Here is a 24214-nt window from a genome sequence, read left to right as displayed (position 1 = left end):
GCATGTGAGAGAACTACTCAGAAATACGAGGATTTCAGTAAAGTTTTACCTTAATCCTGGTTTTACCAAATAGTATCATCCTGGCTCTGAGTCGGTACTTAGTTAAAGTGTTCGTCTGTGACAGCACAGATCCCAGACACTCACGAATATTTGTTAATATTTTCACTTTTTTAGAGGTAATTCCTCCATGTAATGAGGAGGGGGGAAGCACTTACAATGAAAATCACCTTGGGGCAGAGTGGGCGTTGCCTCACGCTCCACACGTGACTTCTTGCCCATCGCCCTCAGTTAAAAGACTATCAAAGGTAAAAATAGAGGACCTTGCCTGTCATACCTGTACGAACAACACCTGGGCAGTCAACAACACATCACTTAGGCGGGTCGGTGCGGAGCCAGTATTGTGTGGAATGACCAGACAATGTCACACTTCAGGAACATTCTTAGAAGAAGGCAAAAACAAACTTCAATGGACAGGTTTCTAGTAAAACTCAAACCTGGTGAGCCTCAACCAGGTCCAAGTCAAGAAAAAGAGAAAGAAAAGAGAAAGAGAAAAAAACCCAGAATTTCAGCTTCCTGAAGTTTTAATGGAAGGGGACTCTCCTTCCAAAAAATAACATCTCCTCCTCCTCCTCCCCTTCCTCACCACCATCCTCGTAGGCTATCAACTCCTCTCAGCAAGGTAAAGTGATGTTACATTTTATTTTTATTTCAATTTATTTAAATATATTTATGCATTTATTTTAATTTATGTATGCATTTTAGTAATAAGTAGTGTCTAAATTATTTTATACAACCCCATTAATGTATAACATGCCATATAAAATATAATTTCTTATACAGTACTCTGGAACAGATTATTTCCTTTCACTTTATTTCTTATGGGGAAAATTAATTTGGTATACGTCATTTTCGGTATAAGTCCTACCTTCTGGAACGAATTAACGACGTATACTGAGGTACCACTGTATGTATTATCAACCTGGTTCCAAGTCGATACTTGGTGAACCGATATCAAAGCCATCCGATACTGGAGGTGGTTAAGTATAAGACCGCCCGCTGTTACAAATACTTCTCTGCGAGGACAGCCCTGGTAGTGTGGTTTAACAGCATTTGATAATAGATGTTACTTTTACACCCTTGACACATTATTTCACCCAAGCAGCTACATGCAGCTATATGCTGCTTGGAAGCTGGTTGTCCTCTCTTTTGAAAGCCATACAACACAAAGAGCTGTTCGGATGGACGTCAACTGCGAAGCCCGGACCAGGTAAAGAAAATGCAGTCTCGCCTCCTTTGCCAGTTGACGAGGATGGGGGCAAAAGGATGAAAAGACCATTTCTTGTACTGTACGGAAAGGGGATGGCACACCTTCGAGAAAAACTTAGGAGAGGTCTACATGAGCACCCTCTGTTTTGTTACCACCATCAAGGATGAGTGAGCACTAAGGGCGTGAATCTCACGTAACCTATGCGCCATTATAATAACTACCAGGAACAGTCTTCCAGGTAAGGAACATTTCCAACACAACGCAAGTGGATCAAAGGGTGGATTGCACAGCCCATTCAGCGCGAAGTCCAGACTCCATGGGGCAACCATTTTTTGAATGCAGCTGGTGTTCCAGGCACAGGGCTCTGAGCAGCCGAGATATCACTTGGGAAGTATCAGAGCTCCAGCTGGCGGACTGCCACGCTCACCCTTGTGTATTCAACGGGAGAGTATTGTTCACATGTGGGGGCGCAGTGCTCACACTCGAGTTATCAACAAGCAACTGAACATCGCAATGCGTGCGATCTCATGTATGCTGCAGTCGACACCGACCCAGTGGCTCCCATTGCTCACCCACATCGCTCCGCGGCAAAACCGTCGTGAAACAGCGGCCGTCCGGGAGTACCAAAAAATGATTGTCAACCCACACCTTCCGATACATCGGGACATAAATAACGCCTCCCCTTCTGGATCGCAGCAGCCTCACTCCACGCCACAAACACATATAAAGGCGAGCGGTGGAAGCAAGTTTGGACTGTAGACGACATAAAAAATAAACATCGGGGCTATCTGACACACTGAAATGGTGGTGTGAACCCGAGTGCGCAACAAAACCTGCTCCCATGCCCCCTCTAATAGAAGGCCCACGAGGTCACTCGTCACGTTGGGGCGGCCCCCGTGGCCCAGGTCACGTCACGGCTGGTGCGCTGGTGCCAGCAGGCTCACCGCCCAGTCGTAATGCGACCCGGAGCTAGTGTCGACCGGCAACACAGAGCCCTCGCCAAAGAAGCTATCGCCTGCGCTTGTGTACGAGGACCTGGAGTATTCATGGGCTCCCACGTGGAGTATAGTGTGGAGACCTGGGGCAAACACCACGCGAAAGCAGTGAAATCACTGCCCGTGGTGGTCTCCTGCTCGTAGGGTTGGAACCGCAGCTACGACACCTGATTTGAGCGGCTATACTTCACCCTATTTGGTGCCAACTCTTGCCGCCACTGCTGCTATTTACCACCTAGGTGTGGCACTGCCATGATATTTTTCACTCCGCGACTGAGCATCAAACAAAGTATGCTTAACACACTTCTAACCTAACTACGCAGTAACTCAAATTGGGCCCTGCGCTGCTGCGAGCACCCAAAACAGAATTGAGGGGATGGACAGCAAGTCACGTGTAAGGAGTGCGGTAACACCCACTCCGCCCCAAAGGGGCATGGCATGGTCAGTCCGTCAACCCTCCTACCCATTATATGGAGGAATTACCTCTAAAATTGTTTTAAATGTTAAAAGATTGACAAATCTTAGTCAGAGTGTTTGGGTTCTATGCTGTCGCAGAGGAACGAGTTCATTAAGTACCGACCTGGAGCCAGAATGATAATACTGAGGTGATAATTTGATTATACAGTAATATAGTTTCATGTGAACTATACATCAAAAATACACTAGGAAAAAAAATTCAACTTCAAGGCAAATGTTAAAGCAATGATATGAAGCTTTACAGCAGGGGACTAGGATAGAATGATTGATAGGCAAGCAATTGAGAATGTATTATCAAATAAAAAAAAACACTTCTAGCAGTCCAAAACATATTTATCCACAAATTAAGCAAATACAAATCCAGCTCAAGTAAGAACAATATAAAGAAACCAAGGGCTCCATACAGAGCCTACGAAAGGGACAAATATCAAGAAAATACTACAAAGAACTGCATGTACAGCTTAAAAGACATTAGGAATGTCAAGAAAGTGGTAAAAAGAACATCACCTTTGCAATAATACCAATTCAAATTTTACAAAATGACAGTCAAAAAATAACTTTTAAGCAGGAAGTAAAAAAAATTGTAACAACTAAAAAGAGTGAAATTGTAGACGACAGACAGGAACTGGTCAATGCAGTAAATGAACACGTCATAGAAGTGTTCATCAAAGCATACAAATAAAATACCTCAGGCTAAAGTACAAGCCTAAATCTAAAAATATTTCCATATAAAGGAGAGAGAAGTGTTCGCGGGGCTAGAAGCACTCAATAATAATATATAATTTGGCCTGGAAGGTGCATACCCAGGGGTACACGTTGAAATTAGGGACATCATCCATAAAGCATGTCACTTCACACCATGGAGGTGCCAACCGATTGGAAAATTTCAAATATAATACCCATCCACAAAAAAGGAGATAAAACTGACCCAGATAACTACCGACAATTTAGTCTCAATTGGTTTACATGCAAGCTCGGGCAATAAATTATTAGATCTAATTTGCGAACTACTTATAGAGTAACAGATTTAGGAAAAAGCCAACATAGAAACAGAAAAGGCAGATCAAGCAAATTCTTAACTAATGTATTTGATTTTTGAGATGGCAACGGTGATGGTGGAAACAAACTGAGCATACAGCGTAATATACTTAGTCCCACATGAAAGATTAATACTAAAAGTCAAAGCCGCTGACATTTTAGGGAATCCAAGCAAGTGGCTCAAGAGCTGTCTGACGTCATAAAAACAAAGTCGTCATAAGTGGAGTAACCACAAATTGGGGAGAGGTAATTAGTGGAGTACCTCAGGTATCAGTACTGGGACCATTGCTGTTCCTATTATTAATGGCTTAGATTCTGATACAGTGAGAAAACTGGTGAAATATGCATATTATAGAGAGCTAGGGGGATGTGGAAAACAGCAGTAAAGAAAATGCACAAACATTTAGACCAAATCCAAAACTGGGAAGGCACCGGGCAAAATTTAATTTAATACACATAACGGAAAACAATAAAAGTAGGTAGAAAAAAAAACATAAAATACAAATATCAAATAGTAGGTATGGAACTTGTGGAAACAACATATGAAAGGGATCTAGGAGTTAAAAGTTGACTAAGCACTGGCTTCAATCCAGACAAACCAGCGAATGAAAAACACATTACAATGCTTGGGTGTTGAGTGAAAAGTGTTGAATATAAATCCAGGGATGTCATGCTAAAAGGCATAGAATGCACTCATTCAACCCCACTTGGAGTGGTCACCATTATTCAAAAAGGACATTACTGTTCTGGAGGGAGTCCATTAGAGAGCAACTAGAGCAGTTCCTGGACTCAAGGACAGATCATACACAGATCAAATACTAAATCTCTTTAGTCTAGAAGAGAGAAAAATTAATGGGGACTTTTTTCAGGTCTACAACATATCACCCACGCTTAACACGGAGAATAGCACCAGATGCTTCAGGTGGAAGTTCAGGACCGAGGCCAGGAGGCAATTTTTTGTATAAAAAGTGATGGGAGTGGAATAGGCTGCTCAAACAGGTGGTGTAAGCTGATTCTCACTGGGACCCTTTGAGAAATCACTTGATAAGATACTAGAATCTATCTCCTTAACGTAACTGAACAAGCGAAGTGGCCCAAATGGCCCCCTCTCATTTGTAATCTGTATTATGTTCTTATGTGTCCATCGTGCGATTTTCATATCAGGACTCTACAACACTTTCAACCACTATTGAGCCATGACATAGCCAAAACGGTGGCATGTAGCATAGTATCGACAAGGCTCGATTATCGAACCTCACTACTCTATGGGACGTCTGGCAAAAACATTACCAAGCTGCAGCATGTACAAAATTCTCTGTCAAGTGTTGTGATGGGTACTGCAAGATGCGACCATGTCCGCCGTCCAGTGCTCGCCGAGCTGCATTGGCTTCCGGTTGCCGAACGAATACATTAACAGGTCTTTTAACACGTAGGCTTTTGCGACCAATATCATCCATAATACAGGTTTTTTTGGGTTAGATTGCGTAAATATATAAACGTGTCGTTAAACCCGCCACCAGATTGTAAATGTTGTGGCTTTGCTCTCCAACACACAGGTGTGCTGTACTAATAACAAATTGGCATGTTCAGTTTACGTCACAAACCTTACTAATTGGCTGTGTCAGGCGGTGGCGGGTTTAATGACACATTTATATATTTACGCGATTAAACCCCAAAAACCTGCAAAAGATATTAAAAGGTCACACTCATTACATACGAAGTGCTTGCCACAAATGAACCACCAATACCTTGCTGATCAGTCAAGCAGCATAAATCATCACACGAACTCTGGTCATCCTCGCAGCGGCTTTTGGCTAGCCATCGAACAAAGATGGTCACTGCATCGCACGCTCTCAGATGCGCTTGTGCAGCCATCTGGAATGCTCTTCTTTTCAATATTCGGAAGCCACTGGTGCTATGCACTTTTAAATCTAAATTGAAAAGAAATTTCCTTAGAACTGCGTTGTGTTTAGTTTGTTTTCCTTCCCCTCACCTCTGATTGGCATGGTTGGCAACGTACGGTGCGAAGAAAATTCAACATACATAGATTCCAATGACGTCACATATTATGAAGCCATCGGTAGGAACACGAACACGGGGTTTGATGTCATCGCCTTGGACGAAAAGGATTTAAATAAACAATTTATAAAATGCATAAATTTAAGATCGACATTCATAATAATGTGCAGAGGGATATCAAATATAATACACAAGTAAAATTTACCTCAGGTAGGACAGGCAATCCCCTCAGCAGTGTAAGGGTCGATGTGGTTGAAAACTCTCCCTAAATGAATGTCGCAGGTAACGACGTCAAAAGGATGTCACATTTGATGATGCCAAGGACGTCACATTTGATGATGCCAAATGCGAGGGGAGGTTAGCATGTGTGTCACATGTAATGCAATGGCATCACGGGGAGCATGGGACATTATAGCACTGACCAAAAAGACTGAAAAATGTTCCATTTAAAACACCATAGGTTTTAGGTAACACGTTGATGATTGGCCTGCTTTTCTCTATTTTAAGTTCCTAATTACAACAACTTCATGGTAGAATGTATTTACACTGGATCTTCTTCAAGACAGTCATCGCATGACCCCATGTTTCAGAGAAGACAGATAGATCGACAAATACAGACAAATGGACACAGCTAAAGCATTAGCTCTTTTAACCTGAATTGCAAAGCATTAAAAGAGCAATGAGAAGCATTACACAGATTCACTTTGATCAAATTTGCTTGGATAGACCGAGAAATTTAGTAATTTGTATTGATAGATTTGTTTTCATTCTGCAAAGAAGTTTTCCTTTTCCTAGGTCTGTGCTATGGGGTGGAATTTGAAGCTTGTTGCAGCCTCATGGAATTCTACTCTTAGGGTGTTGTGCGGTGCAGGTGTCAGAGGCTCATCATGACATGTTTTAGAACATATATATGCAAGCACAATATCGACTCTCCCACCAATTGAACATTTGCATGTGTACAATAATAATTATACATTGTCTGGCCAACATGTCAAACACACATGAATGAGGTGTTTTATATTTGATCCTTATGGCGGTACCCCGGGGTACCAATTAATACAAAATGGCCGAGGCAATTAAATATTTTATTTCTGGGACACAATTTTTTCCAGGGGTGTATTTAACTCCGCGACTGGGGTACCAATCAATCCGAAATCAGTGCTGCTACTCCGCGATGTCGAAACGCCAAACATCAGCATAACAAAATCCGTCATCGAAAAATTTAACTTTGAATAGTGCATCGTGTACAGCTCGTCCAGATGAGTCGATTGCCGCATCGCCGACCATCAACAGACTAAAATTTACTGCATCATGGACATTATGCAAGAGCCGGGGTTCATTTGGTAAAACGATAATTCATTTTGTCGTGCCCCGTGTGCATATTAGGACATGAATGAACAAAAACCCATTGATGTCGTGTCTACAAACATACATACCCACGGCAAGATAGGACAAATGTGCTGTTTCTTCGATCTCCGCTTCTGCACGCCTTCCCGCCTTGCGGTAGTGGATCTTGTACCCAGTGATGTCCCCATTGTGTGTCTCCAGTGAAGGTGGTTTCCATCGCACAAGCACACTCTGCAAATGTCAAGGTTCGAGTTTATGCAATTACTCTCACATAATTACAATACGTAGAACGCTTTGGCCTATTGCTATAACAACTACTACCATATGAACAAGGTGTTTACATTGTACGTGTACATTGTATATATTGCTTCAAGGTAAATTGTTTAAAGAAAATAATTTGTAAAGTGACCAACTATATATCCTTCCCGAAGAAAAGTACGAGGTGAATATTTTTTTATGCTCCAGTGATTATAAGAGCTGTAATAAACAGGTGGAACGACACCAGGAAGTCTTCTTCTTGGTTCTTTCGGTAAAGTCACGTAGAAGGGAAGTAATAAAATAATGAAAATAAAACATAATAAAACAATTCTCACGACGTTTCGGCCACAACGCAAGCAGCCGTCCTCAGGTGAAGAATGAAACACCACCAAGCTTGGAGCGTATATTTAAGCTTGGTTGGAGGGTGGGAGGTGGGAAGAAGAGCGCCTTAACAAAATAATTTGCATATCAAGAGGAATTTTGCATATGGAAAATGCGTAGGAGGTGGGCGGGGGGGGTTTCAAATTAATATTATGCCCGTGCATTATGCAGGATTAGCAGCATCAAAGGGAGGGGGAAGGGGGGTAGCATTAACAAAGGAAAGGAATGTTAATAGTATGTAGCTGCAGTTACTAAACAACCACGTAAAAAACTAAAGTATAAACTACATAAACAACTAAAGTATAAACTACATAGCATCATCAGTATACTTACTATACTCTAAAATAAGCTGAGTTACTAACAGTAAGTAATACATTACAATTCTTCGTCGTAAAAATTATATAATATGCTTCCATCTAAACTTTATTCTCTTACATCACATGAGTATACACCGTACTATATACTGCCATAGACAAACTCGACATTAAATTATATACTGTATTGCTATAAACATTTTAATATAACACTATGTATTATTCTACCCACCCTAATGTGTATCACACTGCTATATATTTACTATACAGTTACGATACTATATATTACTTTGTACATTGTATTAAGCATATAAATGCTATACTATTTGTTATTATACACTGTACCATTGACCGTCGTGTCAATGCTACCCCCCTTCCCCCTCCCTTTGATGCTGCTAATCCTGCATAATGCACGGGCATAATATTAATTTGAAACCCCCCCCGCCCACCTCCTACGCATTTTCCATATGCAAAATTCCTCTTGATATGCAAATTATTTTGTTAAGGCGCTCTTCTTCCCACCTCCCACCCTCCAACCAAGCTTAAATAGACGCTCCAAGCTTGGTGGTGTTTCATTCTTCACCTGAGGACGGCTGCTTGCGTTGTGGCCGAAACGTCGTGAGAATTGTTTTATTATGTTTTATTTTTATTATTTTATTACTTCCCTTCTACGTGACTTTACCGAAAGAACCAAGAAGAAGCACAATTTAACAACAAATTATAATATCATTAACCATAAACAAACTTACACAAAGATAAGCCTTTATAAATCGTTCGGGCAAGTGCTGTTCACGAAAGAACCAAGAAGATGAATCCCTGCAGTCACGAAAGCTTTAAATCGAAAGACACCAGGAAGGTCCAAAAATTAAGAGCTATAATGTCAGACACGGAATTAAAATGCTTCCATTACTTTACAGATAGCACTGGCAGACCTTCCATGTTCCAGGAATTCTGGGACTAGCCTTGAACCTCGCCTTGATGGTTCTCTTAGACCTGCCATTGCCGAGTAATGGTTGGAGATATTTGTTTACTACTTGTGGCTTGCACCACATTGTGATTTTTGCGCACAGCGTTTTAATACGGTTTTTTGTGTGGAATATTTGCTGGTTTATTCCAGGGTGTTTCTTTTGCACGTCGTTGCTTTGGGATGTTCTGTGTTCATATTTTGTTTGTTGCGGTTGCACCCGACTTAAGAGCCGCATGGCTCACAGGGCTAAACCTAATAAATGAAACTTGAAATTTCCTCTTTTTTTCCTTGAAGACTTATCCTGTAAATTGTGTTGTCCTGATCGGTCTGCTGCGATAGATTCATACAAGATTTATATGCAATTCATTGTTGATTTTATATTTGATATATGCCGTTGGTTTTTAATTGAGAGAGTGAGTGTCGAAGGCTGAATAAACAAACACAAGACATGTCACTGGGCTGAATTGTGGCTAACCACCTGCACTCATGGACCCTCGCAGGCATTCATTTGAGGCATTTGGTGGTTGTCTAGCTGAGAGCAACTCTCACAGTAAGGGATGGAGTTCGCATGGATGAGAATTGAAAACGGTGGAGAGTTGCTCTAAACCAAGATAGTTTATTTACCAGGCAAAGCTGATTGAGCTATTAGCTCATTTGCAGGTGATCTGACCACACACGAGCCCATAGAATTGGCTTATTATGTTGGAATGTATCATGGGCAAATAATCTAAAGGCAAGTTTATAAATGTGGAGAGAAAAACCGGACGACCTGGAGAAAAGTCAATGGGACCATGTGGAAAACATGCAAATTCCAAGCATATCGGCATCAGGGTCAGCATCGAACCCATGACTTCCTGCATACCATGCAAGGGAAATAATATATTTCCACCATGCCACCCCATCTCATTTTCAAATATCTACATTGTATGAAGCTGATATGAAAACTAAATGAAAATGTGCACACTCCTTTCATTTGAATGGCACTGGGTTTAAAACGCAAAATATATATCAGGGGTTTGTGATGCCCTGAATCAACTTTTTCATCCCAAAGAAAATGTGTGTAAATCAATGAAGCTTATGGATTAATATAATAGTTATAGGGTGGATAAGTAATAATACCTGGGTAATATCAGATTTGGAAAGCCATAAAAGTCACTTACCTGTGAGTTCACCACTTCCAGTATTAGTTCCTGTGGAGATCCACTAGGTACTGCACAAGATACAGGAAGCATTAGAAAACAGTCTATTAACACTTTGGACAGCATATTGTATAAATGATGTACATTTAAATATATTAAAATCAACACTTTACAAAGCTTGATCCTGAATATAACCAACAAAACTGCACATAACAATGGAAACATGATAAATACAAACCAGACTTGGAAAACGAAAATATAACTTCAGGAGAGTGAACCCCCTGTATCTATGCTCTTCTTATCCACAAATCCTAAAATTTGTGGTGCCCATGTGGTCTGTGAGAACTCCTATATTCCGTGGGAGTATAGGAGTGTTTGTACATACATACATACATAACACTATATCACATTGAAGAATTGTGCATATATGTATGCATGTTGGTTCCACCTACATATCTACATACAGATGGGGCCTATGCACAGCTACAAACTCCTCTTTGTGATATTCTGCAATGTTTTCATAGAGCATCACAGATGGGACAATCTGAGAACAGCACCTCGATATGCGTGTGTAATAAAACACCAAAAAAAGTTATTGAAACAAATGTTTTACATTAATATAAAAGTTTATATATAAAAAAAAACCTTACCGTTATAGACAATATATCTTACAAAAAATTTAAACACTTTAAAGTTTTTAATTATATTCTAATTATGTACCAATATATATATAGTTTTACATAGGTCAAGGTGCAAGCCACAAACCATCAGAGTATGTACGAACGATAGTGTCCTCAGAGGACACCCCAGGCCCGTGCTTATTGTAGGCCACCACACGGAAGCTGTAACGGGTGAATTTCCTGAGGCCTTCCTTTGTGAAGGATGGACCATCGGTGTCCTGATCCTGTGACATGCCACACATTAAACACATTCAATCGATTTCATACTCAACGGGAAGATAAATTCACTGCTCAGAGCTATTTACCTCGGTGTAAGCCTCTATAAACTACTCTTGTCAGCAATTTACAGCACGAGAAAATATCACAAATATATTTCTACTGAAATTCAATTTAAATGATCGGTTTAACCATCACTCTTCCCACAAGTATCAGAAATCAGATGTAATAATACAATTTACCAGCATTCGAAACATACAGACACAAATGTTTAAACTCACTGATGCGCTTGACCAGTGCGATTTGTACTGCCCCCCACGTCAACCGGTTTTCCGCAGCATTAAAGTGTCATCAGCCAAGGCTCCCAAATTTTGTCCTAGCCTGCTGAAACCAGTTGTGTCTGGGCCAGCGTGGGAACCATTGCCAGTCACTGCCAGATCTTGTGCCATGTCATTGGGTAGCAACGCAGAAGTTGAGAGCAACATGAGTGGTTCTGTTGACAGGCATCTTTCTGGCATTGCCAAACAGAGCCAGGTGCCTTGCAGCAACCAGGCTGTAAATTTCACCCAGACCGATGTGCTCTGCAACCCCATTGTTGCTGGCAAAGTCAAACCAGTTGATGCCAATGATGCAACACTGGAAAGCCCGTATCTTATCTGAGTCAGCCTTCAGCATAATGCAGATCTCTCAGCCCCATACAACAAAACAGAAACAATACGGAAGTTATATTGGCAGTTTTGCAGATAGGCTCAGCTCTATCTCCAATCATGACCGAGTTGTAATTATTAAAGATGGATTGGCAATGCCGATACATAAATCGGTATCGGTGGAATACTTGGAGGAGTCTATGTTACTGCCCAGATATGTGAACCTATTGGTAGATTCCAGTGCCTGACCCAGCATATATAGATGTGGGAAGGAGCAGAGCCACAAAAATCGAATTCTTAAGTTTAGTTTTTGTCCAGGAGGTTTAAGGAATTTTATCTGCCTGGTCAAAACTAGTCAATGTTATGGGGCATGTTGCTGGGTCTTCTGTAAAAATAACATCATCAGAATAATCTAGATCAGTAAACAAATGTTCTCTTGACAGTTTTGCCAAAGGCATTCAAGCACATAGGCATGATCCAGTCAATTGCAATGCAGAAGAGGGCGGGGGCAAGGAAGCCGCTTTGGCGGACGCCCGATAGTGTCGTGAAATGTCCAGATAAGTCCTACCCATCTGGATACGTCAAATTGACCCAGATAACCGATTATAGATGACATTAACCAGAAAAAGTGGAGTTTCCATGGCTCTCAAAGCCTTCAATAATGCGAGCTGAAAGCAGCCTTTATGTCAATGTGTACATCCTGTAGGGGTTTGTAGAACTCACGGTAGAAGATGAAAAGCTAGCATTCATTCATGCTAAATCGCTCTTTTGTGAATCAAGACTGCTTGCGGCAAATAGCGCCGCATGAGTAGAGGGTGCAAATGTACAAGAAGAACATTTGCAAATACCTTTTCAGGCATTGAGCACAACTGAATAGGCCAATAGTTGCCACAGGACATCGGCCTATTGCCCTTGTAGAGGGTCATAATCATACATTCCCTCTATTCGGCTAGAACTCGACCAGTTTTCAGTTTTTCAGTTTAATTTATTTGGTGTAGCCCTATAAGCCATTCGGCTCTTGAATCGGGTGCAACCGCAACAAACAAAAAACAAAAACATGAACAAAAAAACATCTTAAAGTGACTATGCACAAACAGAAAAATCCAGGAAAAAAACTGCAAAGTCTTCCAGAAGAAAAAGCACCGTACACCAACGCTGTGCAAAAATCCCAGTGGGATGCAAGTCAATCAACAACAACCACAAGACAACTTAGATTAAAGCCATCATTCTAACTCCATACTACAACAAACAAACATGGCCAAACCAAACTTCCAGTCCTTTGAGAAGAGGTCATGATGGGCTAAACTGATTGATGTTCTGCACATCTGAGCAACTCGGGGGAGATGTAATAAGGACAGGCCACATGCCCATTGCTGAGTTTTTTAATGGCCTGTTGGATCTCCTGCATGGTTGGTGTCTTCAGATACTCTTGAATTTGATGGAGCCATGGTATAGAGGCAGTGTCGAGGTTCGGACATGTGGATGCACATGTTCAGACCTCTAGTATATATATCTTTATTTGTTTGTTTATGTATTTTTAGTGATTAATCAACACTATATAAAATATGAATAATATTTTACGTAACAAAACACTTCCTGTTTCATCTATGGGTTAATGTAGGGTAACATAAAACATAAAGAGAGAGGGTGTTGTATTTTGAACTGTGAACCAAACAATTTTTTTACCCATATGCCTCTGAATTTGCGGATCACAGATTTGCCAATTGTGGCTATTTTCAAGAATGCAACCCCCGCGATGGGCAAGAGAACATGCAGTACTGGCCGAGTAAATGCACCCACCCCCATCATTCATTCAGGCAATGCGAGTGACATTGAGAGCTCTGGGCTAACCAGACCGCCCCCCCACCCCGTGAGTCGATTATCACGATTGTTAGTCATAATTTAATTAAAAGAAAAAAAGAGTTTTAAATGTTATTACAGTAAAGCATATATTTAGCCAGCTGAGAACTCACAGGACAGAAATTATAGTCTCAGGCTCCACCTAAATGAAACCCCACCACAGAAGTTTAGACTGAGGGCATCACTAAGATCACGGAGGTCCTGGAACTCTTCTCTGAGAATGACCCGGATTTAAAGTGCAGCAGCTTCTCCAAACTCATCTCCCACCACTGCGTTGTAGGAGGAATACTATACTCTTTGGTTCTTTCGGTAAAGTCACGTAGGTATAAAATAAATTAAATCACGACATTTCGATTGCAACACAAGCAATCATCATCAGATGGGAAAACCACAACAAGACTTTTTTTTGCTGAAGTGGGAGAGAGAGCTGCCGTGGTAAGAGGTTATATAGGTAAGAAAGGGGGAGGAGCAAGGAGGGAGAGGGAGGGGTGGGGGTGTGGAGTAGGGGGAGCTGGGGGGAGAGAGAGGTGGGGGGTTGGGGGCGCGGCAACGGCGTTACCGTAGTGCCGCTATTGTCTGCGCAGTGCGCAATCTACCAGTGCTAAGACTGTACTTTATTATTATTATTTTTTATGAAATAATGTTTAACACCTGTATTATTATTATTAGCTATATTACCAATACCCCAACAAAGCCCTCATATATTTCTCATAAAAAAAGAAATAACACAATCGGGAATGCATCCCCATGCATACAATGGTATAATGTGCCCTTTTAGCACTTCTCCAGGAAGGCATCTTGAGCGGTAAGAGAGGTCTGACCATACTTTTGATGACTTTATAAACGATTTTGACTGTACGTACATGTTGTCACTATGGTATGTATTTTAAAAAGTTATGGGATACTAGAGTACCTGAGAAGATCGTAGGCATCAAACACTTGTATATGGGAGCTAGATGTGCAGTGAGGCAAGATAGCCAGTGAAGAGAAAGGTTTGGGTTAATCTCAGGAGTGAGACAAGGTTGTGTGATTTCACCATTGCTCTGATAATTGACAAAGTGATGAAAAGAGAGCCCCCCTCTCCAACCATTATATAAACGGAGTGGTAGCTCCTGCAATCTCTCATTTACTTGATACAGCTGTGGTAGCTGTGACGGTTCCACCTGAAGACGGAAGCTTGTGTTGCCTCCGAAACGTCGTGATTTTTATTTTATTTTACTTTCATTAATTTTAATGTTTTTACCTACGTGACTTTACCGAAAAAACCTAAGAATATGAATCCTTGCAGTCACGAAAGCTTCAAATCTAGGAAAAGAGCGCCAACACACTTGGTGTTGCGTCTGGCATGAGTCAATGATGACAATCTAATAGACCTGCACTTTGTAGATTATAATGCTCGGTCAGACTGCTCGTAGGCTAAAATGCAGGAATCGACTAAAATGGTGAAAGAGTATAATTTTTAAGTTTTACCTCATTTAAATGCAAATAAAACACAAATCCTGAAAGTAGGAACTTGGCGATTTGATGACTAAGATCATTTGAAAGCATAGATAAACTGAAGAAAATATTTTCTATTTGCGCAGTTTTCTGTCCAGTAACACGCACGCTGATAACGACTTTAAAGCCAGGAAAGGAAAAGAAAATGGAACATTTGGAAGATGAAATTAAATTGGAAAAATAAGATACTAATTAGAATGGACAAGATCAGACTATATCAACTAATAGCAGAAACAATTTTGCTGTATGGATGAAAACACGGCAGTGTCAAACATGAAGCATCTTGAAGCAGCACACCAGACATGGCTGCAAAAGAGCATTGGGATAGTCTGGAAGGACGAGGTCACCAACCAAGAGGTAACGATCCAAATTCGTCTATCAAAGATGGATGATATCAGGATGAGACTATTACGATGGTAAGGCCATCTATATCGTATGGATGAGAATTGCATTACAAGGCAGGCAATGAAGTAGAATACAGAGAAAGAAAAATGTAACAGAGAAGCAATTGGAGACACACAATTCATGACAATTTAAAGGTCATCGAAATATTATGGGACGACGTGACTCAGCTGCATGACAACCACAAGTATTGGCGTAGCGGTGTTGCCTAGTGTGCTCTAATATTGGGCATATAAGCTTCCACCTCTTATTTTCCTCACAACGGTTTGACTTTTCAAGTGATGCTCTTTGTTCACTGATATGCCACATTATCTATGTAGACCAGTGGGGCAAATAGGGTGTTTTTTGTGCCCTATGGCAGAGGTGGCATTGTGAAATGTATTGACAAATGAAACTTGTTTGGAAAAGCAATTCTTCAGAGAAACTTAAGTTATCTTAAATGGTGGTATTATAGCTGTATATCTTGTGTTCATATTTGTGTTTTATTATTTCTACTTTATGTTGAAGTAACATTCATAAGTAGCATTCCACTGAACAATAATTCATCAGTGTCAGTAGCAGATGAAACCATTTTGTATCCAAAGTGAACAATACATTTGCACTACTTGCTATTTTGAAAAGTTTTAATGATCTATTCTAATATATTAAATGGTTAAAACGAAACAATGACTAAAAATAACACGTAATATACCAGAGACATGTCAACTACCTCGAACAATAAAAATATCTCACAAAGTTTGAATGTTAGTATAAAAAGAGCAGTCGATCACATTTCAATAAACTTCTAAAGAGTATGTTGTGCTCAATGAGAAAGATTCCTGGGAGAGGAGTAGAGAATTCCAAAATAGTTGTTTTTTAAATAAAGGGAATCTGTTTCATCATATATGTCCTCTCGTTCAAAATATAGGTGACAAGTGTCACTGAGGAAGCCCCCTTGTGGTATGTGGGAAACAAAAGGTTGGTGATAGAATATCGTAAACATTTGGTATAGGTGTCATGATGAGCCACGTTGCGTACATGTAACAGAGGTGTGAACGTATACCTAAGAGTCACATGTGTAATGGAAAATTTAGGACATGACACTCACGTGTTCAGTGGTAGCCTCCCCATCCAGCTGCATGTAGTAGAGTTTGTAATGCATGATGGGGCTGAATACATTTGCAGGAGGGTCCCACTGGAGGCTCACTGAGGTGGTCGAGATGGCTACGACGTGCAGGTTTAGAACCGGTCCTGGAACTTGTACTGGACAAACACAAACAATTAAATAATCAGCAAGTTTTCAGTACAACTTGAGAAGTAATATAATGCAGACATTTCTATTCAAGTTTACTTTATAACTTAATGGGTCTATCTATATAAAAGGGAAATTTGTGAATATGTGTGTCTGTTCGAAATGTTTAGCATACTTCCCAACATGCATGTGGGTAGCTTCCAGACTGTACACAATGCAAAACGTATTAAAATTTACTTTTGTATTTTGGGGGGGGGGGGGGGGCGCAATAATGGATATATTTTGCACGGCAAGTGAGCGGTGACGTCACATCTGTGATGTCACCCGCATGCGGCAGCGTCACGCAGTGTGCCTACTGACGTCACGCATCCCCCCCCACCCTCCGTGTAGGCCCTGTATTAATCCAAGACAAGAATCCAAGTCTCGGGCAAAGCCAGGTCGTAAAGCTAGTAGGTCTATAAATTATCTTGTTTTGTGCACTTTCATTGCAAAAGAGACATCCAACAGGCACTATTGAATTTTGACTCAAAACTTTAGTGACTGCAGGAATTTATATTATTTGGTTCTTTCAGTAAAGTCATGTAGGAGTTGAGTTATTATATATTTTCTTTGCCTCTATTACCGTCTAAAAGCGTTACATTGCAATATTAAGAAATGGTACTCCAAACGAAATGTAATTCAGTTCAACCCTACAGAGCTGTAACTCCTTTATCTGTACGGTGTTTTCAGTCACTTAGAGGGCACCATCACCCATTCTCAAACTGCCTTTTACTGTTCCATCAGCAGGTCTGCCAAACATTTGTTTTAGGGAATGGGCTACAGAAAATTCAAATCGATCACAACAACTGTACTAATCTTATGAAAAGTTTTGTATCATGCCACCCACCTAAAATAAAAAATCCTAAGAGTTCAATTTCATTTTGAGTGCTAATTATTCTCAGCTGTGTTTTCAAACTGACATGTTAATACTATACAACAATATTAAGACAATCATTTTACTTCATAAGGTTAAATTCGATTTCCTTACATTTAATCATAAAATGTGGATGTAAAAATAAATAATGATTAGCCAATGGAAGTGCTCAGGTGTTTTAATTAGAACCACAACCCGAGTTTGTAGCAATGCTTCAGAAATCAGTCCTGCTGAAGACGGAATGGCAGTTAAGCTTTTTTTGTAATCACTTTGCGATTTTCCTTGTAACATAAGCAATAAAAGTGGAAGGGTGTTTCACTGTCAAAACATAAAGATCATTACTGTTAAGTGAAAGAGTACCCTGGACCTGTTTCCACTTCTATGAGACTCATCAGCAGGGTCTTGCCTATTAACCAAACGATGGTCTCTCTGCTTATTGGTGGGTTTTTGTGAATTTTTTAGACCCATGTCTGGAAAAAAAAGCCTGCGAGTTTTAGTGCTGGAAATGTGACTAAACTGTCAAGGAAAAGTATCACTTTGGATGTTAAAATGCAAGTGAGGGTTCCAGGTGGGCGAGTATCAGGATGTTGTAGGACGTGAGCATCAGGTGGATGATGCTGATGTTATTATCATTAAAAAAAACGTCGTATTTATAAAAAATGTACCATGTCTATTATTAGCGCTCTTACTGATACCCCCAATGACGCCCTCATATATTACTCATACGGAAGAAATAACGCTGTCAGGAAAGCATCCCCCCCACATACACAATGGCCTTTTTAGCGCCGATTCGATTTGCGCTCACTTCTCCGGGAACGCATCTTGAGCGCTACGCGAGGTCTGCCTGTAATGCAATTTAGCAATTAAGAATCAAAATATGTATTTTGAATGGAAGAATCCGATGAGCTTTGAAGCTCTTTCACAGATGTCCGGTAGTGGCGGGTCAGAAAGTAAAAAAAAAACAATAGGAGAGCAAAATATAAAGCTTAACAAGTCACGAAATAAATAAATAAAGTACAGTAAACCCTTGTTAATTCGACACATATGGGGCTCTGGCCTTGCCGAATTATCCAATATTCTGAATGACGTACAATGGTACTCCCCCGTGCCTTCTGTTCCAATACAACAACAAAAATCTAAATTTGTCATCCAAAAATTATTTTCCGAAAAAAGTTAACACTTACCATCAGTAACCAGCACTACAGGCGAAGGAGGATGTGGTAGGTTCCATGTGGTAGGTGACAGAGGTTGTGGAGGGAGGCTTAATGCACACTTACTATACTGTATGTTCACTTTATCACTAAATTATAACGTAGACGCCAAATAACACTAACTTAAACTTTACAATCTAGATTTGAAGTTTTCGTGACTGCAGGGATCCATACTCTTTGGTTCTTTCGATAAAGTCACGCAGGTATAAAATAAAATAAATCACGACGTTTCGGGCGCAACACAAGCAATCGTCATCAGGTGGGAAAGCCACAGCAAGAATTTTTTTTTTGCTGAAGTGGGAGAAAAGAGTTGTATAACCTCTTACCACGGCAATTTTATTCATTTTATACCTATGTGACTTTACCGAAAGAACCAAAGAGTATTAAACTTTACATTTTACTTACCAGCTCTGCGCGAACGCTCACCATGCTCGCCGCCACTAAACTGAGTCATCGTTTTGGTCGTGGCACACGGCGTCACTCCACGGGTTTGCCAAAATTGGACCATTCGGTACGGTAATTTGGCTCGTGGTGAATTACTAATATACACTATATGCCGAAAGCGCAGCCGTGTCGTATTATCCCCAATAACGAATGATTAAATACCGAAATAACGAGGTTTTACTGTATAGAAGTCCCCAAATTGCATAAGTACATCGATCTCTGCTACTTTTTCAGCATTTCATGCAATCTTGGGCAAGGCAGTAACAGGCTTAAGTATTGAACATCGCCGTTGGCTTTCGCGGCACTTTCTAAGAACGTAATCCCAACAATGTTCAAGGGTCTCCTGTATAAAAAACATCATTTATGGCAGAAGTGTGACAACGAGGGATACTATCATTATTAAACGGTCTCTTCAGCTGGGCTTAGTATAATTTATTTAATGGTAGCATGGCTCATGCCACGTCATTTATATGGACTACTTATACAGAACCCATGAGATATCCTATTTTATCTGCACCATTGACTGCTCTCCATATAAAGTCCCTTCTACTCAAAAGAAAAAACGAGAGTAACACAGAGATTGAACATTCTCATGTTTCAATCAAACGCGTATATTTTTGGAAATGTTTTAATGTTTTTTTAGTTGTGAAATTATACTTGTTAGGTTTTGTCGAGAATTAAACCGCATCTGTATTGTAGTGTAATGCATACGACAGCAAAAGCTCTGTTATCCGGCTTCTATGGGGAATGGAGGGTGCTGATTAATTAAATACGCCGGTTATCTGAGAGTTATAAACTTAATTTTCCAAGTACGCAATACTTTTCAAGAAAGACACTAAGCCTACATTTTAACTGTGATATTAAAATACAATATTTTATAGAGATACTCACCAGCCAGTTGTAGAGCATTCTAAATTTATTATAGAGAACCAGTGGGACCATGTAGAGTATAATACAAGGCCGTAATTATAATATATATTGGGGGGACACATCTCCCCCCCCCATATTCAAATATTCTCAAAATGTCCCCCCCAATATTTTGCTATGAAAAAAATAATTGCTATGCTATGTAAATAAAAACTACAGTTTGCTAAACCTTGGCCACAATATCTGGACTTGTCTTCATATAAATCAATGCATAGATTTCTGTTTATGTGATTGTGGTTAGGGTTGTACTTTATTAATCCCTAATCTCTGCCATTACATACAATGAAACAAGAAAAGGTAAAAAAGAAAAAATCGGAGGAATTGAATAGAATATACTATTAGACATTATTGTAAAAAAACAAAGTCTATCCCATGTGTTATTGCATTTTTTCATATTTCAGGCAGGAAATGAGTTTTCAAATTTAGATTTTTTTCTGGGTTGGGACCCCCAGACACCCTGGAAGATTTGGTCCCCCCCCCAATGTTGACTCCATGGCTACGGCCTTGGTATAATATACAGCAGTACAGTACTGTATGTACGCACTGCCGCTCGTGTCACCACTCGGCGGTGTCCTGAAACTCGGGTAAACAACAGATCTCTGATAAGTGCACGGCAAGATGCCAGATGGCTGTCGGAATCTTTTTGGATAGACGAAGGAATATTTGTATTGCCGTCTATGACAGACCCCTGTTAATAGAGCATTCCAAATGGTCAAGTGCCAGATAACAGAGTAACAATTCAATCCTGAGTGTTACAGACAACCGCCCTGGTGCGATGCCTATACCTTCAGGTTGTGTGGTGATACGAAGTGGGGCAGACCGTTCGCCTGGACCAGCCTGATTGACTGCCACTACCTGGAAGCTGTAGCCAGTTTCAGGTCTCAGCTCACCGACCACCAACTGTAGTTCACTGACTTGAAGAGTATCAACACGGCGTTCTCTGCAACGAGACAGACGCAGTTAGATAGAAATGTTCTTATGAGCTCGCACAGCACGATATCAGTTGAATGCGGAGGCTTTTGCGACCAATATCATCCAAAAACAGGTTTTTTTGGGGTTAGATTGCGTAAGTATAAATGCGTCGTAAAACCCACTACCACCCGACAGACAATTAGTCAGGTTTGTTACGTAAACAGAACGTGGCCAATTTGTGACTAGTACAGCACACCGGTGTGTTGGAGAGCAAAGCCACAATATTTACAATCTGCATACGACATTTCGCCAGTAATTACAACTAGCTTCATCAGGCGACAGCCAGATTTATGGAGAAATGCTCCTGTTTCGTTCCTTAAATAGAGGGGTAGATGTGATGATTTCACTTGTGAGCCCTTCTTGAGCGAAATGGAGATTAATGAATGCATTTAAATGGCAATGGATATCCATTGCCGGTTTGGGTTATTTATATGGTAATCAACGTACATTATGCATGCTCATTAGGCACACCCATTGTTATTGTACCTCCTGTCGATTTTGTGTACAAAAATAGCAGTACCTGTTATTGTCTGTTCAAAGGTAATCCCCATTGAAGCATGATGACCTGTATAGGCATGCATTTAAATCATGCATTATTTGATTCTCTTCCAAGCAACACTAAGGCGGTAGCTATCCAAACGGTTACAGTTATTTTTATTTATTTAAATTTCGATAGATTCTCTAATTCGTCTTGGCCAGTAGTAACTAGTTTTGCACAGAACTTAAAAAGTATTAAATGCAATAATTTGTATAAACTGGACACCTTCCAAAATGACCTGCCTGTATGGACCAAGATCCACAACTGTTTTATAAATTAACCGAGCAAGTCATTCGCTCCATTCCTGAAGCAGGACATCGGGTTTCTGTGTTCCTAGCCCCATGCAGCTCTGCGAGTGTGATTTCACTCCTGTGGATTTAATTACTGTAATAACGTAACATTCATACTAGACTAAGTGGAGGTTATATATACTTATAATTGACATTGATTTTAACGCTTTTTTATACTAGAAGAATGTAAGGAATAGCACATTTATATACATCTTTGTGGATATATTTATTCTTTGTGGTGAACAACTCTTGATTCAAAACAAGAGTTTTTAATGTGTGCTTTTGGAAATTATATCTCCAGCAGCTGTTTCCCATTCTACTTTGTAAAGTCCACATTTAGTGTTTTGCCTGTACATGGCAGCAACATCAATGGTAGTTTGCCACAGACTACAGCAACAGACACAGTCCTCATTTCATTACCATATAAGCTATATACTTTAATGAAAGGTTACTTTGTGATGAACTCCATAACTACGTATATGTTTGAAACCATAAATCCTTGCATGCACAATATATCTCTGCAAAACAATATTGTCAAATATTATGATTGTTTATCTTAAGATTTTACATCGAATAATCTGTTGAAAGGTTTAACACTTCCCCCATTGTTAAGTGTGGCTACCATATTACCTCTCAAAATAAGGAACAATGGATTATAGAACAAACGTTAAATGCAGTGTTGGCTATTAACAAACAAATGTAAGCTTAGGCAGGACAGATCACGAGAATTGATGATGGCCAGGAAGTGAGAATAGTAGAGGAAACAACAAAGGAAGGCATGCAACCGAAGGTATATTTGCTGGAGATGGATTGATGAATGAAACTCATTTGCAGATGCTATGTGCGTACAATTTTGATTTAAAGCTTTCGTCACTGCAGGGATTCATATTCTTGATTCTTTCGGTAAAGTCACGTAGAAGGGAAATAATACAATAATATAAATATAAAACACGACGTTTCGACTGCAACACAGCAATCATCATCAGGTGTGAAATCCAATTGCTTGTGTTGCAGTCGAAACGTCGTGAGAATTTTTATTGTTTTATATTTATATTACTTTATAATTTCCCTGCTATGTGCGTTGTTGCATTGAGGGAACATGAGAGATGATGATGGCTTGGGAAGGTCATCATCCACAACTGGACTATGGCTAATCATAAACATTGTTGTTCGTTTTTCTTACATTGACATGCAAATCTCTTACAATACAATGGCCACCTCCACAGCGTCGCCGTAGTGGAGGTAGCCCAGCTCTCCAATCTTACATCTACATGCAAATTTCATCTTTAGCCCCGCCCACTTCGCTTATGACCCTTAGGCTACACCCATCTCAAACCTTTATAACAACCTGCCTCAGCAGCTCTCCCGCTATATATTGTTTTCACCTGATGACGATTGCTTGTGTTGCGATCGAAACGTCGTCGTGATATTTATATTTTTTATCATAATTTTTCTATCTACGTGGCTTTACCGAAAGACCCAAAGAATAAGAATTAACATTATTGTCTCCTATATATTTCAGCTCGGCTTAATGAAATAATAGAGTTGTAATGTGCTTCTTTAACCATAAATTATTTGATGATACTGTGTTGGCAATGGTGCACCAGCACAAAAAACAAAAACACATTCATCAATAACACTGTGGCCTTAAAAATAAAAAAATATTTCGGTGATGGTTCAGGCAATGGCCCTCCTTCATTGCACATAAATAGAGAGACCAGACAGAAAGTGGGTGTGAGTTACAGGGGACATTTCACACCATGAAGCCTAAAACAAATTCACATTTTAAAATGTTTTCGATTATTAAATCTTAAATTGCTATGTGAATAGTTAGCAATTAGTAGCAGTTGAGTAACAAAGCATTCAATGATCAAGACATAAATTGCTTTGTAAACTCATTTTAAATTGTTTTTATTAAATATTGCTGGGATATTGCAATATGGGTAATACTGTTGTAGTCAATGCATAATCCATTTAGTGATGTATTCCTAAACTTAATTATCATTTCAATAGGAATAAAGAAGCTCTCAATAAATGTAAGTGCAGAAGGGATTAAAGTGTTTTTAATTCCTGAACCTTGCAAGAAGGATAGAGATATTTATGGGAGGCATACAAAAACAATTCCATACGAGAATCAGTGTTTTCGCTTTAATATTAAAGTGCCATTTTAATTCAGCTTTTGCC

At 39.9% G+C, this 24214-nt stretch overlaps 1 protein-coding gene across 4 annotated transcripts in view; it reads right to left on the bottom strand.

Annotated features, from left to right (window-relative positions):
* The window catches only part of LOC144951695 (neogenin-like), a 225504-nt gene that overhangs the window by 99681 nt on the left and 101609 nt on the right, over positions 1-24214 (bottom strand). For all 4 annotated transcript variants that reach the window (XM_078882001.1, XM_078882029.1, XM_078882019.1 and 1 more), the window contains exons 9-13: positions 21016-21170; positions 16592-16746; positions 10968-11106; positions 10224-10273; positions 7233-7374 (exon numbers count right to left, since the gene is read on the bottom strand). In XM_078882001.1, the coding sequence (XP_078738127.1) occupies positions 7233-7374; positions 10224-10273; positions 10968-11106; positions 16592-16746; positions 21016-21170 (641 nt within the window). The remainder of the gene's footprint in view (positions 1-7232; positions 7375-10223; positions 10274-10967; positions 11107-16591; positions 16747-21015; positions 21171-24214) is intronic.

The sequence above is a fragment of the Lampetra fluviatilis genome, chromosome 3, assembly GCF_964198595.1.
Source record: "Lampetra fluviatilis chromosome 3, kcLamFluv1.1, whole genome shotgun sequence".
NCBI classification, from domain to species: domain Eukaryota; kingdom Metazoa; phylum Chordata; class Hyperoartia; order Petromyzontiformes; family Petromyzontidae; genus Lampetra; species Lampetra fluviatilis.
The sequence above is the reverse complement of the archived record's forward strand: the minus strand, read 5'-3'. Positions and strand labels throughout refer to the sequence as shown.